The sequence below is a fragment of the Colossoma macropomum genome, unplaced genomic scaffold (assembly GCF_904425465.1).
Source record: "Colossoma macropomum unplaced genomic scaffold, Colossoma_macropomum, whole genome shotgun sequence".
In the NCBI taxonomy this organism is placed as follows: Eukaryota; Metazoa; Chordata; class Actinopteri; order Characiformes; family Serrasalmidae; genus Colossoma; species Colossoma macropomum.
The window spans coordinates 33,767,801-33,788,387 of record NW_023494807.1 but is presented as its reverse complement, the minus strand read 5'-3'; the positions used below and the strand labels follow the sequence as shown (position 1 = coordinate 33,788,387).

The 20,587-nt window shown below is 40.0% G+C and overlaps 3 protein-coding genes and 1 pseudogene across 3 annotated transcripts; all 4 read left to right on the top strand.

Annotated features, from left to right (window-relative positions):
- The first annotated feature begins 3,250 nt into the window (after positions 1 to 3,250).
- Positions 3,251 to 4,025, top strand: LOC118796919 (histone H4-like). Its single transcript, XM_036556066.1, has 2 exons — positions 3,251 to 3,260; positions 3,678 to 4,025. The coding sequence occupies exons 1-2, from the start codon at positions 3,251 to 3,253 to the stop codon at positions 3,977 to 3,979; spliced, it is 312 nt and encodes a 103-aa protein (XP_036411959.1). The 3' UTR covers positions 3,980 to 4,025.
- Positions 4,026 to 4,553: 528 nt separating this feature from the next.
- On the top strand, positions 4,554 to 4,928 carry LOC118796918 (histone H2B-like). Its single transcript, XM_036556065.1, has one exon. The coding sequence runs from the start codon at positions 4,554 to 4,556 to the stop codon at positions 4,926 to 4,928; it is 375 nt and encodes a 124-aa protein (XP_036411958.1).
- A 2,604-nt stretch (positions 4,929 to 7,532) lies between these two features.
- Positions 7,533 to 8,225, top strand: LOC118796757 (histone H1-like). Its single transcript, XM_036555859.1, has one exon. It carries the CDS (start codon positions 7,560 to 7,562, stop codon positions 8,103 to 8,105), a length of 546 nt encoding a protein of 181 aa, XP_036411752.1. The 5' UTR covers positions 7,533 to 7,559; the 3' UTR covers positions 8,106 to 8,225.
- Positions 8,226 to 9,472: 1,247 nt separating this feature from the next.
- On the top strand, positions 9,473 to 10,268 carry LOC118796917 (annotated as a pseudogene).
- The last annotated feature ends 10,319 nt before the right edge of the window (positions 10,269 to 20,587 follow it).

Sequence of the window (20,587 nt, the reverse complement as noted above, 5' to 3'; positions counted from 1 at the left end):
CACTTTTTGATTCTCAGAAACTGTGATTGGTGTGTTTCTTGTGTGTCTGTGTGTGTGTGTGTCCGTGAGGGACCTTGAGTGTGGAACAAGAAGGTGTAGTGTTGTGTGCCAAGAAGGCCTCATCAAAATCTTTGACTTGGAGGGAGACACACACACACACACACACACACACACACACACACACACACACACACAGTAAGACGCTGTTTGTACCATAAAGTATTTAATATGTCATTGAAAAAGAGAACCACAGATGAAGCAGAAATTTAATTGGAAAAACACATAAATGTAAAATAATAGATAAAGCAAATAAAGCTCAAAGGCCTGAGTGGCTTCAGCCTAAACAAACAAACAAACAAACAAATAAATAAATAAATAAATAAATAAATAAATAAATTAAAAAAAATACTTTGCGTCTTGGCTTGGAAATAAGGGAAGCATTTTTGATAAGAAAAAAAATGATGACGTTAGTAACGACGTGAATAATGAGGCAAAAATTCGAAATGATCTAAAGTTTGTAAATAAGGTCAAAGTGACTGTGAATTTTGAGAAAATGGTGTGAAAATCAAAAAGGAGGGACATAGGGACAATGCGACAAAGGCACAGTCAAACAACGGAGCGGAACGTAATGGAACGGAACGCTCAGTAGCTCTGGACAGAAGCAACACCTCGCAATGACCAAAGCTAAAGCCCGGCTTACTGACTATCCTAACTACCTATATGACACCTAGCACAGGTGGACAGAATCAGCATTCCAGTGAGGCAGATCTCTGATAGGTAGTGTGGGACGACGTCACGGTCATGTGTTCACTCAGAGGAAATGGCGTCCTACAGAGAGTTAGAACCAGGGGGATGCGTGACACAGGTGTCGGCCCCTGCTTGCCCAAAAAAGTATAAAAAGCGTGGATGTGTGTGGGTTTGTCAGGTGACCCCTGGGCCAACTCAGATTAACGCTTGTTTGCTGGAGAGTCTCAATCTCAATCTCAATAAAGGCAAATTGTGCTTTTTCCTGCTAATCCTGCTGTTTTGGGCTTTATTTAAGTCTCCAAATCTGGAGCAAAGCTGCAAATAACTTTTTCCACAACATCTGGAGCAGAAACACAGACGCTATTAAGTTCACCTCTAACGGCGCCACATTACAGTGTTAATCATCATTACTGAGCAGCGGGACTTTCATTTCTCTATGATTTCGCTGTTAAAGCGGGAGTCTTTAAGAGTCTCTTCCTCATATCGCTTCAGTTTTTACTGATACAGTAACTACATCAGATATAGAAACAGCTGTAAAAACATCATATAGTCTCCCAGAATGCCTGGATTGGGCCTGTCTGCTCAACACTAATGCCAGATCTTACCTGTTTTTATCATTTTTACCCGCAATCACCTGATTTCTGTGATTTCTAGGCTTCTGCGAACACACGTGCAGTCTGCTCGCATATTTCCTCACATCATATTATGATCCTTTATTATTGTTTGTTTGTTTGTTATTTGATTTTATGGTTAGTTTGTGAAATTGTAAAACGAAGCTATTTCTTCATTTTTCATTTTTCAAATGAACAGAAGGTTGGGCTGGGGGCGATTTGTCACCGATGGAGCTTGGATGCCATCGTGTGGTCAAAAAGTGAACCCGCAAATCGTAGCATAAGAGATATTTTCAAATGTGGAAATATTGTGTTACTGAGTGACTCCTTGAATTACTGTACTTGTGAGGCTGCGTAAATGAAATTGGAATAAAATGACAACAATTGTAGAGTAATTACAACAACCAAACTGCATCATTTCATACAGTAGTTCAGCCTTTACAATAAGGAGTCTAATGGTCTTTGTCGGACTTGCCAGTTCACAGGATGGCGCCCGAGCTTCATCACTGACATGTGCATGAGAGCTGTAGCACTTATTTTCTACATAAACGGTCTCATACGTAGTAATATATAACACACACACACACACACACACACACACACGCATAATTAAACGTTTTTTGGTGTTTTTTTATTCTTACAGACTTCTTATTCCATAACAGTGTGTTGCTTTACATTTAGAGCAGCCTAGTTTAACGCACTGTGACTTGTAATTATTATTATTATTATTATTTTAATTAAGACGAAATGTTTTACAATTTATATATAAAAAATCATGGTTTATTTAATGGTATTGATCACAGTAATAGTTAAAATAATACGAGTGATGTTTATTTCATGACAGTGTTTGCTTTGTGTGTTTTCCTTGATTCCATCGTGTTGCTGTTTTCTCTGTAGTGTCTGTTGTGTGTGGCTCCGTCTCCCGTGCCTTGGTTTCAACTAGGTCCTGTAGAGGAGGACAAAAGACGTGTACGGCGCACGGGTTTGCCATTCATTATTTTCACAGTGACTAGAAAATGAACTTAATAAAATTTCTGGTAGAGATAAGGGAGAGCTATGTGGGATAATTTGAATACTTCAAGACAACTGGTATATGAGAGTGGTGAAAGTTTTTATATTGTTACTCTTGATAGGAAAAAACAGCTTTTGATTATGTCTCTAGAACTTATTTATAGGAAGTGTTTAGAATGTATAATTTTCCTGATAATTTTATTAAAATGATCATGTGTTTATATGCCAAAGGCAATATACAGATTAATGTGAATGGCAATTTGACAGATTCCTTTGAAGTTATGAGGGATGTAAAGCAAGGTTGCCCTCTTAGTGCAGCTCTTAATGTGTTGGCAATAAGTCCTTTGATCACAAAAGTTAGGAACAATGAGCGTTTAAAAGGAGTAACTGTAGGTGGAAGAAACGTTGTGATCTCTGCATATGCAGATGACATAACTGTTTTTATTAAATCTAAAAATGAATTAGATGCAATATTTGAACATTTTAAAATGTATGAACAAGTATCAGGAGCAAGACTAAATGTCTCCAAATCTGAATGTGTTTGGATAGGGAATCCTGAAAATAAGTTTGTGTTTAATATACCAGAAACTCAAAATTTAAAGGTTTTAGGAATTTGTATAAACAATAAAGATTGTGTCGAGAATAATTGGAATGGAAAAGTAGAAGTTATGAAAAAGAAGAAGTGAGTGAATGGAAAAATTGTGATTTAAGCTATAAAACTAGAATAAACATAGTACAAACAAGGCAGTAAGAAGGCTGCCAGTGAGAGCTGTAGTCAGATGGAGCTGCTTTGTGAAAACCACTTTATGCCCCATGCCAAATTACCAAGAAGAAGAGACTTTAGACCATTTTTTATTCAATTGTTATTGCTCTCAAGAAGCATGGGAGATGGTTAAGGATATGGGTTTAGAAATAAATATGCATATGAAATCTATAATATATGGGATTTTTGATGAAAAGGTAGGTAACAAGAAACATGAGTTCTTGTGGTTTATCATCGCTATTGTAAAGTCTAAACTTTGGAAAACAAGATGTCGGATGACCATAGACCAGCAATTCGTCTCCAGCGAAAACGTTTTTAAACAAATTAAAATTAAACTAAAGAGACTGCGGACGTTGAACACGCCATTCAAAGACACTGACTTATGGGACATTTTTAAATTGTAAGGTGTTAAGGTATGTATATATATATATATATATATATATATATATATATATATATATATGCGTTGTCTTTATTATGCTCTGTCTGTTTATATTCTGAATCGTTACTAACTAAATAAAGTTTCCCTTAAAAATAAAAAAAAGAAAGAAAGGGAGGTAAAGGTCTCAGTAAAGGAGGCGCTAGGCGTCACCGCAAAGTGCTCTGCGATAACATCCAGGGCATCACCAAGCCAGCTATCCGCCGTCTGGCTCGCCGTGGCGGCGTTAAGCGTATTTCGGGTCTGATCTACGAGGAGACTCGCGGCGTGCTCAAGGTGTTCCTGGAGAACGTGATCAGGGACGCCGTCACCTACACCGAGCACGCCAAGAGGAAGACCGTCACCGCCATGGATGTGGTTTACGCCCTGAAGCGTCAGGGACGAACCCTGTACGGCTTCGGAGGTTAAGCGCTCGACTCGAACAACGATAAACACAACGGCTCTTTTAAGAGCCCCCCCACACCCCCACCAGAAGAGCTTATGGCCCAATAATAATGAAAACACCAAACTTTGCCTCCATAGTGATTTTACTTTTTCAAGACAGAGTGACCTTGATTTAACACCAGAATAACGAGTGGTGGTGAATCTTTAACTGGCTTGAAGGCCCCCTAAACATGTTTAAAATTGTGCTGGCATTTTATTTCATGCACTTTCGTGAGGTTCGTGATGGGCATGACATTTTCGTGTGTTTGTGTGTAAAGAAGGATTTAAAAATCTCGGTATATTTGGAATAAACCTGATAAGGACATCTGTATTGTACGTGATACCCAGTAGCTAAGAATGCGCGGGAAGGTGAACAAATGAAAAGTTTTAGTTGGTGGGGGGGCTGGGAGTTGTCCGCCAAGTGAACCGTTAATATTTGTCCAATGACCGTTTGTCTGCATTCAGAAGGGCGGAGCTATAATTTGAATATCGGAGTCTAGATAAGCCGGTGCGGGGCGCTCTTTCTCATTTTTCAGTTTTACTCGAAGAAAAGAAAACCATGCCTGAACCCGCCAAGTCCGCCCCGAAGAAGGGCTCAAAGAAAGCCGTGACCAAGACGGCTGGTAAGGGAGGCAAGAAGCGCAGAAAGTCCAAAAAGGAGAGCTACGCTATTTACGTGTACAAGGTGCTGAAGCAGGTCCACCCCGACACCGGCATTTCCTCCAAGGCGATGGGCATCATGAACTCGTTCGTCAACGATATTTTCGAGCGCATCGCCGGTGAGTCGTCCCGTTTGGCTCATTACAACAAGCGCTCCACCATCACGTCCAGGGAGATCCAGACCGCCGTGCGCCTGCTTCTTCCCGATGAGCTGGCCAAGCACGCCGTGTCCGAGGGCACCAAGGCCGTCACCAAGTACACGAGCTCAAAGTAAGAAGTGACGCAAACTTCATCAAACCCAACGGCTCTTTTAAGAGACACTTACGTTTCCGCTTAAAGAGCTTTTTCTGTTTTGTGAATGTCAAGGAAAGCACGATATTTCTGCGGAGGTGGGGAGAAACATGAACTAGGGTTCTGCCGCATTCCAGTGAGTTTTGCCACGTAATTTCTTAGTTGGACCACAGTCACTCGTGTGTGCGTTATGGTACAGCTTGAGGTAAAATGAAAATATAAGCGCATATACACATGTATACCAATTGATGTGTCTTTGAGAGGCTTTGTTTTTAGTTATAATGCTTCTAAACCTTCCTTTCGTTCTTTACATGCACATATTCATGAATAAAAATCAGTGTGCACATTTACGTATATTTGTATTATAAGAGATTTACTTACATGTCCTTTTAATGTTCTCCTTTTGTGTGTGTGTTTATACATTTGAAAGCTTTTGCACAGGGGAATAAGAAGAGGTCAGTGTGTGTGTGTTACAAATGGAAAGAACTATGAAACTGCATTAAAAATAACATTTATGGCTAATTAATGAATATACAAAAAAGGTTATATTTCATATCCTGCAGAAGTATGAATGTACTTAAAATGCTTAAAATGTAGATAGAGTAAATGATAGTAGGTTAGAGTGAGCAGCAATAGCTATGGAGCTGCAGTTAAATGATGTTAAAGTAAGCTTAGGGCAGGGCCTCAGGCTTGTGAAGGGACAAGAGTGAGTGAACTGAGATGTATAGCGAGCCGTTAGACTTACAATGAAGTGATAGAAATGACAGCAGGTACAGAGCTAGGCTTTTAGCTGATTATCTAGTCTGATTAAGCCAAAATTAAGCTTTTCAGCTGTACTCTGGCTCAGAATGTAGTTAGAGTAAGTAATATTAGGCCTTGGATCAAGTTGGAGAATGTCATAATAGGTTTAGGGCAAGGCCTAAGGCTAATGACAAAGACAGAGTAAGCAAAGGGAGGCCTCTAACTAGGCCTTGTGCCTTTATTTTAGCAAAATAAGTAACAGTGGCTTCAATGCAAGGCCTTAGGTTCATGAGGAAGTTAGGATAAAGCATAAATCTAAGGCCTAGCTCTATGAGCCCTGTTACTTACTTTGTGTATATTTTAAGTCTTATGCTTATGATGAACCTAATGCAAGCAAAAGTAAGCGTTCAGCGAGGCCTCAGGCTTATAATGTAGATAGCTTAAGTAAGAGCTGCTGGAGAGCTCAGCCTTAAGTTTATGAATAAATAAGAGATTGTAAAAGTCAGTGTAGGCAAGGTCTAAGGCTGCTAAAGAAGTTAGAGTTAGCAAAATGAGATTTCCAGCTAGACCTCAGGCCTAGACAGAGTAAATGATGGTAGGTTTAGAAGGAGGCCCTGAGCTTATAGTGTAGCGTGAGAACAAGACATTATAGTGCTAGAGTTAAATAATGTCAAAGTATGCTTAGGGCAGGGCCTCAGGCTTGTGAAGGAGTAAGAGTGAGTGAACTGAGATCTATAGCACTCCATTAGACTTATGATGAAGCTATAAAATTAAAATCAGGTACAGAACTACGCTTTATGCTCATGTTGTAGTTAGAGCAGGCCAAATTAGCCTTACAGCTAGGCCTCAAGCTTAACACGTAGTTAGAGTAATAGTACATTTCGAGTTAGGCCTTTTTTGAGGTTTATGGTGAAGTTAACCCTAGATAAAGTGAAAGTAGATTCAGGGCAAGACCTTGAATTTTGCTGAGGTCAGAGTGAGATAATGACCCCTGCTTACTCTTCCCAAATATTTCAAACCTTTTGATTTACACACCATTAGCTCCAACTTTCATGACTACATTGAGCACCATTATTTCCAAACCTTACATAGTTTCTTTGATTATCTTTCACGTCATTATTAACATCGTTATTTTTTTAATATCAAGAATTATTCCACTATTTCCAAACCAAGAAGTAAAATATATTTTCAAAAATAATCATAGCTATGATTAAAATCACTTATTAGTTTTAATTAGCCTAAACATTTTTTCATATCTAAATATTTCCCATATGAGCTTCGGGTTATTTCCCACTAGTCAAGCCAAAGTTCATTTACATGGCGTTTTTTACAACAGCACATCAGCAGAGAGCAGACTCTGGCCCCGGCGGCCGCCGGCCTCATGCGTGTGCTTTACTCGCTCGAAGAGAGCCCGTTTTACACATAGTCAACGGGGCGCTCGGTCGCTGGAAGTTCGCCCACGTCCTCGCTGAGGCGCTCTCCGAAAGATCACGCCGCCATATGCCGCCGTTTTCCAGGGATTATTGCGCCAAATACGCCGTCTCTCGTTCGGAGCGGCGACCGCCCAGCGCCCTTTGGAGAGCGCTCTGTAAAACGAGGCGTCGCTGCGCGCCCATTCCTGGACTCAGGACACACAGCAGAGCCGCTGGACGCTCGCCGAGCGGCGCTTTCGCTCGTATTTTGCCCGATAAATGCCACGAGAAAACACAAATCTGAGCGCGTCACTGAGGCACGGCTGCAAAGCGCCCGCCTGGTTGAGTCTAACCCGTTCTCATGTGCCTTTTAAGTGGCCGGCTCCGCGCCTGAGAAGGAGGTTCCTCTGAACAGTGCAGTCTGAGCTCGTTGTTGCTCCGGTCGCAGCAAAAGCAGAACGATGGCAGAAGTCGCTCCCGCTCCAGCCGCCGCGCCGGCCAAAGCTCCCAAGAAGAAAAGCGCCGCTCGGCCCAAGAAGGCCGGCCCCAGCGTCGGCGAGCTCATTGTCAAGGCTGTTTCGCAGTCCAAGGAGAGGAGCGGCGTGTCTCTCGCCGCCCTCAAGAAAGCCCTGGCTGCCGGCGGCTACGACGTGGACAAGAACAACTCCCGCGTCAAGATCGCCGTCAAGAGTCTCGTGACGAAGGGCACTCTGGTGCAGACCAAAGGCACCGGCGCGTCGGGCTCCTTCAAGCTCAACAAGAAACAAGCCGAGGCCAAAAAGAAGCCGGAGAAGAAAGCAGTGACCAAACCCAAGAAGGCGGCCGCCAAAAAGCCCGCCGCGGCCAAGAAGCCCGCGGCCGCCAAGAGAGTCGCCAAGTCTCCAAAGACAGCCAAGAAGCCGGCGGCCCCGAAGAAGGCGGCCAAGAGCCCGAAGAAAACAAAGGCCGTCAAGCCCAAAGCAGCGAAGCCCAAGGTGGCGAAAAAGGCCGCACCCAAAAAGAAGTAAACGTGCCGTTCACCTTCATGTCCTGTTTCTCTTATTGAAAAAACGGTTCTTTTAAGAGCCACCCACATTTTCCTCTCAGAGTTAGATTCTCCTTCGTGCTGCACTTAAAAACTAGTCACTACTAGTCAGTAGTGATTTTATTGGAAAGCGCCAGGTTCGATATAATAATCCAGTTGCTATTTGCATTTACATGGATGAGAATAGGAGCGGGAATGGGGTAGAAAAACAGCGACGAAACAGGGACTTTTTCTTTGTTTCCTTCTTTGCCTTCATCTATTATTATTATCTATTAGTATTACCAAAGCACAGCAAAAATATTGATAAAACAAGAAGAGAAAATGTCGTCAATTAATAATATAAAAGTATATACAATAATAAAACCTATTTGGTATGTTCTTTGATATTATGCAGCACATAACATGAGAGAATGTTTTTGTAATTAAGAAGTGAAAAAAGAAAAGCAAAAAAGCACACCTATATTTCATATATACATATATAACTGAGTAAAAGGCAAGGTTGTGGTTTGGTGGTCACTCACTGTCCTGGAGTGAATGGCACTCGTACATATCTGGCTGCAGTGGACACTGATGGACTTCCTAATATAATCAATAATTCATCTTTATCTTCCAAAGTATCTCTCTCTCTCTCTCTCGCACACACACACACACGAAGGGGAGGGGGAGAAGCAGAGGGCTTGGAGAGGAACAGTCTGCGGACCCTAAAGGTTGACGACGCTAATATATTTATAGTTTTTGCTGAACTATGAAAACCAAAGGCTCTTTTAAGAGCCACCCATTTTAACAAGAAAAGTGCAGTTTTTCTATCTTTGTCTTCCATGCAAAAAAATAAATTGGAAAAAAATGGCCGTCGATCGACTCTTACAGGTTATTGTGTACATTAGAATGAAATACAGATCACAGCATCACCACGTCCCACGATTGCATACTGAATAAAATTTAGAAGCTTTCATCCTGCTCCAACACATAAGCGTTTAAACCTACCTAAACGTCTATATAACTACGCAACTGAAGGTGAAACAACAGGCGTGTAATCATGAGTGAACCAAAAATCTGAGCAACATTACACGTGTAAGAAAGAAAAAATAAGAATGTGGTACAGCCAAGACGTTGGGCAGTGTCTTGTGATTTGAAAATGTTGGAGTGGCAGAAGACGCCCAATAGTGTTTAGCAAACACGTGGGGAGGCAGGCACATTCAAGACGCCCAATAGCGTTTAGCTAAAGCGTGGGGAGCCGACCAATGGGAAACAGGGCACATTCAAGACGAGCAGCTCAAATGCTTAAAAGGGCCGCGGTATGTGCGCAAACTTATTCTAGTTCTTTATTAAATAAGAGTAAAGGTCGACAACATGGCAAGAACCAAGCAGACCGCCCGTAAATCCACCGGTGGCAAAGCCCCGAGGAAGCAGCTGGCTAATAAGGCTGCTCGTAAGAGCGCCCCGGCCACCGGCGGCGTGAAGAAGCCTCACCGTTACAGGCCCGGCACCGTGGCTTTGAGGGAGATCCACCGTTACCAGAAATCCACAGAGTAAGTAAGTAAGTTTATTTATATAGTGCTTTTTACAACAGGTGTTGTCACAAAGCAGCTTTACAAGGAAATGAGCATTAAAACGAAATCCGGGTCCAGGCCCCCATGAGCAAGCCAGTGGCGACAGTGGCAAGGAAAAATTCCCTAAGAGAAACCGGAAGAAACCTGGAGAGGAACCAAGACTCAGAAGGGGAACCCATCCTCCTCTGGTTGACACCGGATAGTAAACATTGTTAGTATAAAGTATTATAATACAAAAACAGGGTAAAAGGTGGAGCAAACAATTAATTTGAATAGTTTAGTTCATGCAGCAGCAGCATCAGTGGGGTCAGGTTGTGGGGGTGAGGTTTGCACGGCAGTGGCACCCGATCACCCGAGAGCTGCTGATCCGTAAGCTGCCCTTCCAGCGCCTGGTGCGGGAGATCGCTCAGGACTTCAAGACCGATCTCCGCTTCCAGAGCTCTGCTGTCATGGTCCTGCAGGAGGCTGGCGAGGCTTACTTGGTGGGTCTGTTCAAGGACAGTAATCTGTGTGCCATCCACGCCAAGAGAGTCACCGTGCTTAAATTAAACAGAGCACTCCCAGGTTTCCCAGAATCACCACAAAGGCTCTTTTAAGAGCCACCTTACTGTTCCAGCTCGAAAGAGCAACTGTCCTAGTCAACCCAAGTTCTCTTACGTGCTGTGACTCATGCTTTAAATCACATTACGGAAAAGCTCTTTAAGCGGAAACGTGAATGCCTCTTAAAAGAGCCGTTGGGTTTGATGACTTACGTCACGTTGTTCGAGTCGAGCGTTTAACCTCCGAAGCCATACAGGGTTCGTCCCTGACGCTTCAGGGCGTAAACCACATCCATGGCGGTGACGGTCTTCCTCTTGGCCTGCTCGGTGTAGGTGACGGCGTCCCTGATCACGTTCTCCAGGAACACCTTGAGCACGCCGCGGGTCTCCTCACAGATCAGACCCGCCACGGTGAGCCAGACGGCGGATAGCCGGTTTGGTGATGCCTTGGATGTTATCGCGGAGCACTTTACGGTGACGCTTAGCGCATCCTTTACCAAGACCTTTACCTCCCTTTCCTTTTTTTTTTATTTTTAAGAGAAACTTTATTTAGTTAGCAACAATTCAAAATATAAACAGACAGAGCATAATAAAGACAGTATATACATACCATAACACTTTACAATTTAAAAATGTCCCATAAGTCAGTGTCTTTGAATGGCGTGTTCAACATCCGCAGTTTCTTTAGTTCAATTTTAACTTGTTTAAAAACGTCTCTGCTGGACACGAATTGTTGTTCTATGGTCATCCGACATCTTGTTTTCCAAAGTTTAGACTTTACAATAGCGATGATAAACCACAAGAACTCATGTTTCCTGTTATCTACTTTTTCATCAAAAATCCCATATATTATAGATTTCATATGTATATTTATTTCTAAACCCATATCCTTAACCATCTCCCACACTTCTTGAGAGCGATAACAATTGAATAAAAAATGGTCTAAAGTCTCTTCTTGGCAATTTGGCATGCGGCATAAAGTGGTTTTCACAAAGCAGCTCCATCTTACTACAGCTCTCACTGGCAGCCTTCTTACGGCCATCAGCCATGAGAGATCTCCCTGTCTGTCAGAGAGTTTTTACATAGAAGATTTTTAATACACGTGTCATTTTCTTCTCCTACAAGGTTTCTAAGTTCTACCTTTAAGCCATACTCTCCATCAGTTATTAACCCATATATCTTTTTATTTGAATCATTAATCCAATTGATATCTAAATTTTTGTATTTGTTTATAAAATCACCATATAACAACTTATAATAGGGTACTGATGTTCTAGCACGACCCTTTTTTTTGTTTCCAGTTGGTAATATTTCCAATCCAATCTGCTTGTCTATTTATACCATTTGCAAAGATTTTATACACAGAGATTTTGGTTTTAATGGCGATATCTATGGCTCCTAATCCCCCCAAATCTTTCCTCTTACATAGCAAGTTTCGTTTTGTTACTTCTCTAGTGGAATCCCATATAAAATTACAACATAATTTATTCACAATTTTGAGACATTTATCCGTAGGTGGAAACATGCAAGATAAAAATAAAATTTTTGATAAAATATAAGTCTTAACTATATTTTTTCTAGTTTTATAGCTTAAATCACAATTTTTCCATTTACTCACCTTCTTTTATAACTTCTACTTTTCCATTCCAATTATTCTCGACACAATCTTTATTGTTTATACAAATTCCTAAAACCTTTAAATTTTGAGTTTCTGGTATATTAAACACAAACTTATTTTCAGGATTCCCTATCCAAACACATTCAGATTTGGAGACATTTAGTCTTGCTCCTGATACTTGTTCATACATTTTAAAATGTTCAAATATTGCATCTAATTCATTTTTAGATTTAATAAAAACAGTTATGTCATCTGCATATGCAGAGATCACAACTTTCCTTCCACCTACAGTTACTCCTTTTAAACGCTCATCGTTTCTAACTTTTGTGATCAAAGGACTTATTGCCAATACATAAAGAGCTGCACTAAGAGGGCAACCTTGCTTTACACCCTTCATAACTTCAAAGGAATCTGTCAAATTGCCATTCACATTAATCTGTATATTGCTTTTGGCATATAAACACATGACCATTTTAATAAAATCATCAGGAAAATTATACATTCTAAACACTTCCCATAAATAAGTTCTAGAGACATAATCAAAAGCTTTTTTCTAATCAAGAGTAACAATATAAAAACTTTCACCACTCTCATATACCAGTTCTCTTAAAGTGTTCAAATTATCCCACATAGCTCTCCCTTTAACAGCATGTTTGTTCTTTAGCTATGATTAAATCCAAAATATCATTTAATTTGTTCATTATTACTTTTGCAAAGATCTTGTAATCAACATTCATCAAAGTAAGGTGTCTCCAGTTGTTAATATCACTGGCATCACCCTTTTTATACAATAATGATAACACCCCATCATAAAACGTGTCATACATATAACCTTTTCCAATACCTTCATTAAACACCTGTGTAAGTAAATTAGATAAGTCAAAAATACACATTAGATAAAATTCCGAGGGCAAGCCATCTTTTCCAGGAGATTTCCCAGTATTTAGCTGTTTAATGGCAGACACTACTTCACTTTCTATAACCTCATCTCCCAAATTATCAAAATAATAATTATATTTAAAGTTCAAGAAGGACTTTAACATGTTAACATCTATTTCTATTTCTTGACACATTTCCTCACAAAGCTCTTTTATTGTATGTCTAACTTTTCCTGATTCTGTAATAATAATACCACTTTTATCTCTGATGCTAGTAACACAAGATCTTTGCTTTTGTTTTGAAAACAGATGAGATATTTGAGATGGATTCAACGTTTCATCAAGATGAACACAAGTTTAATCTGCAATTTCAGTAAAGGTTCATTGTTCATAACATCAATTTCATCCTTTAATTCACGTAAACTATTTTCTTCAACTGCAGTTATGCATGGTTTTAATTTCAAGTTAATATATTGCTCCATTATATGGTTATATCTCTCATTTTTTTCCTGATTAATTAATTTGCTTTTATATTTAAAATAATTTTTAACACGTATTTTTGAAATTTCCCATACTTCATACTTATCTTTGGTCAGAATACTTAGAGATCTAATTCTTGCAAGCTCATCTTTTAATTCCAACAAAATATTGGGATATTTTAAGATTTTTGTATTTAATTTCCAATAGTTGACAATTTTATCATTTAAAAAATTTATTGTAGATATAACTGTCAAATGATCAGAATCTATAAGCATTTTAGTTTTATATGAAATTACAGTAAATTTTTTATTAACATAAATTTTATCTATTCTGGTTTTACATGTTCTATCAAACCTTGTAAAGTCTATACGTTCAGGATAAACCATTCTAAATGTATCCTGCATATTGTATTCGTTCATTATTTGTTTCAAAACATTACCTTCTCTACCAATTTTACTTGACCTTTCTGCTATTCTGTCTCTCTCATCTGTAACTGTATTAAAATCACCACAGACAATTACATAAAATCCTACACATAGCAAAGTTTTAATTTTATTAAAAAGCTGTATTTTTCTAACTCTATCTTGTGCTGTATATACATTTATTATTCTATTTTTTTTTCCAAATAAAAACACATCAACAAACATTAATCTGCCTGGAATAATTTCTCTTAATTGGATAACAGTAACATTTTCAGAAAAGAATAGGATTCCTATTCCATCTGCTTTACTTTCACCTATTGAAAGAAAGGATTTACCCTTCACCCCTCAGTTTACCCTTCAACTTTTGTACTTCAGCAACATCTTTAAAAGTAGACAACCTTGTTTCCTGAATACACAATGTCTAATTTCTCTCTTAACAATATATAATTTTTTTTTTAGGTCTATTTAAAGCAGATTGAATACCACGAACATTGCAAGAAGCAACAAGTAAATTATAAAAAGGCATGCATGATACATCAGTTCTCAACTTTTTTCTGATTTTTTTCTTCTTCTTTACAGCATTACCTTCAGTCTCAGTCGAGGAGTTCAACTTCCGTTTCTCATTTTCAGCTTTCAGAACTTCTGGATCCTTTCCAGTTGTCTTTTCAATATCCATTTGTTGATCCTCCGTGTACTCGTCAGGTGCTTTCTTTCCTTTTTGTGACGGTTCCTTCTTTTCTACCTCCGAAGACTCACTAAAATCTCTGCTCTCAGATGAGTCACTTGATGAATCGCTATCCGAGCTCTCATCCGGGCTTGATTCGTCATCCACTTCTGAAGTCTCCATTTGGGCTGCTTCCTCTTTAGATTTTTTTCCTTGGGCATGTTCGGAAGCTTCCTTTTTTTTCTCTACATCCTTAGCAGAATTTGTAACTGCACCTTGAGCTTGACCACTCACTATCTGGACTGTAGCATCCACTGACAATTCTGTTGCTGCACCAGTTTCTGCACGCTGTAAATTGTCATGTCTTGGAACACTCGGCTTTTGCTTGGATTTATTGGCGTAGGATTTAGGGCATGTGAAGAAAATGTGCCCCATGTCTCCACACAAAGTGCAGGTGGCAGTGTTTCCACATTCCATAGCCTTATGGCCAAATCCTCCACACTTCCAGCACTTCGTTTCCAGACATTCTTTAGCCTGGTGTCCCGCAGACTGGCACACATAACATGAGGAGGCTTGACCTTGATAGCTAATTTTGCTGTTGTAAGGGCCAAAGGAAACAGAATTTGGGATGGGCATCATCTTGCCTTCAGCATCTTTGCGGAGTTTTACTTGATATTTCCTAATCCCATACCACATTCCAAAATTATCCACAGGTTTAACTGTGGGCTTTAAGACATCACAGAATCGTTTAGGTACAGTTCAACATCATAATCAGAAATGCGTCCAGTCCAGAACTTGACAACAAGTGTCTTAACATCCAGGTTTGCATGGGAAAATACTTCAAAATCCTTCCAAACATGTTGGTTGGAAGAGTGCAGCTCAAGGAACACATGTAAAGCTTTTTCTGTGTTGAAACAAAGTTCAAACTCTTTTCGATTCGGTAGACTTATGAAAGAATAAATGTCCTGTAAGGTGATCCACTGAGACTGAAAAAGGAGTTCGCCAACATAGTTACGGTCTGGTGGTTCTCCAAGTCCGATATATTTCAGCTTAACCCAATTGATGATTTGATGAAGCGATCGCTGAAGGCTCCACGAGACGCCATTGCCGCGTCGAGGCCTTCAGCGTAGTAAGACAAAAAGTCCACAAATAGGACGGAAATCCAAAACTCTGTGAGAGTAGGAAACAGGGACCGCAGACACCGCAAAGTGCTGCGGTCAAAAAACCACACTAATTCTCTTCTTTAAACTTTAATTACAATACTGTGCTTTCCTTGTTTAGCACCAACACTAAAGAGAGAAACAACGCTTAGCACGTATACTGCCACCTGATGACCAGAACTAGTAACAACACCTTTCATATACATACAAAAAAAAACAAAAAAAAACACTCATTCTCTGGGTCTCTTTTTGCAATGAACACACTTTTTAAAGCCTTGTCTTTATGATGAACACCAGAGAAATATGGAGCGAGTTTACAGAGAAATGTTTGACATTCAGTAACTTCTTTTTGCTGTTAGGTTTAATGTTATGACTGTGTTTCACAAAGATGAAATGCACTGATGTAATAAAGTGACTTAAGATCAGCTGCAGGCACTTTAAATCTGTTTAGCATCTAAAATCACTGTGTTTTCATAGAAGTTCATTTTAATTTCTTTATCAGTCCATTGATACTTGCAGTCTTCTGCCATGTTTTCTAGCAACAGCTGGGAATAACAGAATCACCTGATCAGCCATATGACAGCCCAAGCCATCAGGCTGCTGAACAGCCAGTAGTGCTGGTGTATCGGTCAGTGGGCCAGTCACTACACCTCTGAATCATCACCATGATGATCTCCACAAACAACCCACATCAACAGACTCACTCTGATTTCTTACTGTAACTTCTATTTAGCCAACCTATACCTACACATATAGATTGATATATTGTACATCAATATCTATAAACCAATATTGCATCTAATTTATTTATCTACCTCTGACTTGCATATTGCACATATGGAAAGTGTATGAATGTACATTTCATAGCTTCTATTTCATAACTCATATTATATATTTACCACTGTGTTTCATCACCTCTTCTTTTAACAGCACTCTGTAAGCGTTTGGGAACTGAGGAGACTCTGCTGTAGTTTTGAAAGTGAAATGTTTTCCTGTTCTTTTTGATACAGGATTTCAATTGCTCATCAGTTCAGGGGCTCATTTGTTGTATTTTTAATTTCAAAATGTGCAAAACGTTATCAGTGGTGACAGATCCGCACTGCAGGCAGGTCAGTTTAGCACCAGGCCTCTTTTATTAGAGGCGCACTTTCTGGTGCACTTTGTCTTTAACCTGACTGCCAGGTATTTTTGGGACATTGCGGAAAATGCAATTTGCTCAGACTATAATCTAATAAAAAAACTGCAGTAGAATTTCTAGTTCTTCAATATTTTGATAATCTATGTTGAACTTTAAACATAAAACCGTCAGTTTGTTGAGATGTTTCAAAAATAAAAGTATAACACAGGATATAAGCAGAAAATGTAATTAGCACATTCTACTGTCGGGCTGGATGACAAAACTATAGCACAATGCTTGAAGACTTTTCTTGACATGCAATATGTACCATATATATATATATATATATATATATATATATATATATATATATATATATTTAGATTTGTTAAGTTGGACCAGACAGAATTCATCAGTAATGGAACATTTTACAAAAACTGTATTAAAACTACGAATATGATGATTTTTATTTAACCTTCCATATACACTTTATTGCCAAAAGTATTTGCTCGTCTGCCTTCACATGCATATGAACTTGAGTGACATCCCATTCTTAATCCATAGGGTTTAATATGATGTCGGCCCACCCTTTGCAGCTGTAACAGCTTCAACTCTCCTGGAAGGCTTTCCACAAGGTTTAGGAGTGTGTTTATGGGAATTTTTGACCATTCTTTGGGTTGAGGTCAGGACTCTCTGCAGACTAGTCAAGTTCTTCCACACCAAACTCGCTCATCGATCTCTTTACGGAGCTGGACAGAGAAGACAGAGAAGCGTGATTCATCACTCCAGAGAACACGTCTCCACTGCTGTAGAGTCCAGTGGTGGTACTTTACACCACTGCATTTGACGCTTTGCATTGCGCTTGGTGATGTAAGGCTTGGATGCAGCTGCTCGGCCATGGAAACCCATTCCATGAAGCTCTCTATGCTGTTCTTGAGCTAATCTGAAGGCTACATGAAGTTTGGAGGTCTGTAGTGATGGACTCTGCAGAAAGTTGGTGACCTCTGTGCACTATGCGCCTCAGCATCCGCTGACCCCGTTCTGTCATTTTACATGGCCAACCACTTAGTGGCTGAGTCGCTGTCATTCCTAATCGCTTCCACTTTCCACTTTTTCCACTGAGAGCGACGTATTCTTTCACTAATGTTTGTAGAAGCAGTCTGCATGCCTAGGTGCTTGGTATTAAACACCTGTGGCCATTGAAGTGATTGGAACACCTGAATTCAATGATTTGGATGGGTGAGTGAATACTTTTGGAAATATAATGTATTGCACTGAACCAAATCCAATGAAACATGAGTAAATATGTTGTTTTGTGATGAAACATGCAGTTGGTCAGTGTCCTTTTTGTACTAACAATATCCACAACATACTCAAAGTATTATGACATTTTAATCATGATAACAATAAAATATCACATTACCCACCTTTACAGTCTCAGATGCTATTTTCACAGGGTTACAATTTAACAATTGCAACAATAACAGTCTTCTTTAGGATATTAATACACTGTCATATTGTGTCTTAAACTTGACGGTCAGGTCTGATTTGCCGTGTTTTCAAAGTCACAATTTAAAATGCTTCAGTGTTTTCTGTTACACGGTGTCTGTGAGCAGAATGTCAGGAAGATACAATAACTATTTGAAAACACACTATAGGCTCAAACCTTTAGGATTCACAAGGTCAAATTACAGTTAATGTTTCTACAGTAAATGTTTTTCTTAAAATGCTTTGACAGTAAAAAAAAAGGACAACAGTAATCAAGAAGTAAATGTAGGAACTCTTTATTCAGTAGTGCTTTTACACAATGAAATATTAGAAAAAAGGTTCTAAAGCGTTTTGTACATATAAGCTATTATAGTAGTGTTATGATGCACCATCTACAGGCGTCAGAATGAAACTGCAGCATCATTTAAGGTGGAACAGAAAACTCGAATAAGAAGCTGTATAATAAGCCAACAACCTCACTGGCAGACCTGAGTATGTCAGGCTGAAGGACTGTACAACAGAGACTGTAGTCAGCAGCACAGGAGCACCACAAGGGACTGTACTTTCCCCTTTTCTCTTTACACTGTACACCTCAGACTCTCAGTACATCTCTGAGACGTGCCACATGCAGAAGTTTTCGGGTGACACTGCCCTTGTGGTTTGTGTAGGGGCAGGGCAGGAGGAGGAGTACAAGACCCTGGTGAAGGACTTTGTGACATGGTGGCATAGGAACAACCTGCTACTGAACACTTCCAAGACAAAGGAGATGGTGGTGAACTTTCACATGGCTGGGCGACTCACACAGCCAATCTCTAAGAGAGACAATATTCAACTAGGCAAACTGGTCAGGCTTGTGGGGTCAGTGGTAGGTGTGGAACTGGACTCTATGGTTAAGGTGGCTGAGAGAAGGACTCTGCACAAACTGCTATCCATTATGGAGGATGATGGCCACCCACTGCACACCATCATCATGGACAGGAGGAGCATGTTTAGTGCTAAAATAAAACCTCCACAGCTCTTTGAACTTGTACCTCTAACCTCAATTTATGTACACATTCAATGGTAAAAAAATGGCCTGGGTTCGATTCCTGGCAGGGCAACCAGGGTCGTTTCTGTGTGGAGTTTGCATGTTCTCCCCTTGTCTGCGTGGGTTTCCTCCGGGTACTCTGGTTTCCTCCTACAGTCCAAAGACATGCCGATTGGACATGCCTGACTTGGACAAGTCAGGCCAATTGGACATGCTAAAAATGCCCCTAGGTGTGAGTGTGTATGTCTGTCTGTCTGCCCTGCGATGGATTGGCGACCTGTCCAGGGTGTATCCTGCCTTCCGCCCAGTGACAGCTGGGATAGGCTCCAGCACCCCACCGCGACCCAGAAGGATAAGCGGTTTAGATGATGTATGTATGTATGTATGTATGTATGTGTATATATATATATATATATATATATATATATATATATATATATAGGGAGGGCAAAATTACACCAGCAGTTATTAATCTAAATAAAAATCAATCCCCAAGTCCTGAAGCAGCTCATAGCTATTTAACCTGCCATCATACTCCAGCCTTGGATGATTCTGCTGAAGCTGAGATTAGTCACTCAAACATACAGCGGCGCTTTACCGGTAACCTGGACTGCGAAGTCGAGCACTCCTTCAGGAGCTGTAAATCCCCCCCAACAGCGCTTTAATTAAACCCATCTGTACCCAGGCTGGAGACCTGCTAATAATTGCGAATTGACTTCTATTTGGTCTGTTCACCAAACCGCAATGACCCAAAATTAAAGTCATCGCAAATACTTAAATATAACCCCTATGCTTCAAACAGAAGGAGCAGGTGGGTCTTACAAGCCCACCAGGACCCGCTCCTTCAACAGCGACAGCAGCTCGCGCCAAACAATTCAAGCCCCCCTTTATCTGCCCCAATGCGAAAGTGAGGTACAGTCCAACAGCGGAAATCTATCGTCCCTACCAGGCATAGCACACTATTTACATACGAAACTACAACTACAGTGAGCAGATAAACTGGAGTGAGAACTAATCAGTTCTTCTTTAAACCAAGAAAGAAGCATAAAAATTAAAGGGGAAAAAAGACCCTGTAGAGTTTATGGCTTGCACCAACCTCTCAGCTCCACCAGACGGCAGCAATAAAGCTTTATTCCCCACCAAACCTAATACTAGTGTTTTCCACTAATCGCCTTTCGAGTTCTGTTGAGCTAAAATTCACACGTAACTGAATGTTTATCTAACAGTGATAAAGTAGGACCCAGCAGCGCTATTATAATATTTATGACTGATAATCAGAGTATTTTAGTGAGTATGACTGATGAATGCCAAGTATTTTAATATTTATGATAAAAACGGATTATTTTAGTATTTATGGCAAACAATGAGTATTTTAGTATTAATAACTGAAACATAGGAAGTGCATTACTGTTTATGTGAAGCAGTAACATGTGCAAATGCATTGTGACATCACTGATTCCTCCATCTGTTGCGTCATAGTGAGAGATTCACGACTTTTTCGGTGAACTTTGGAGCCATTCCT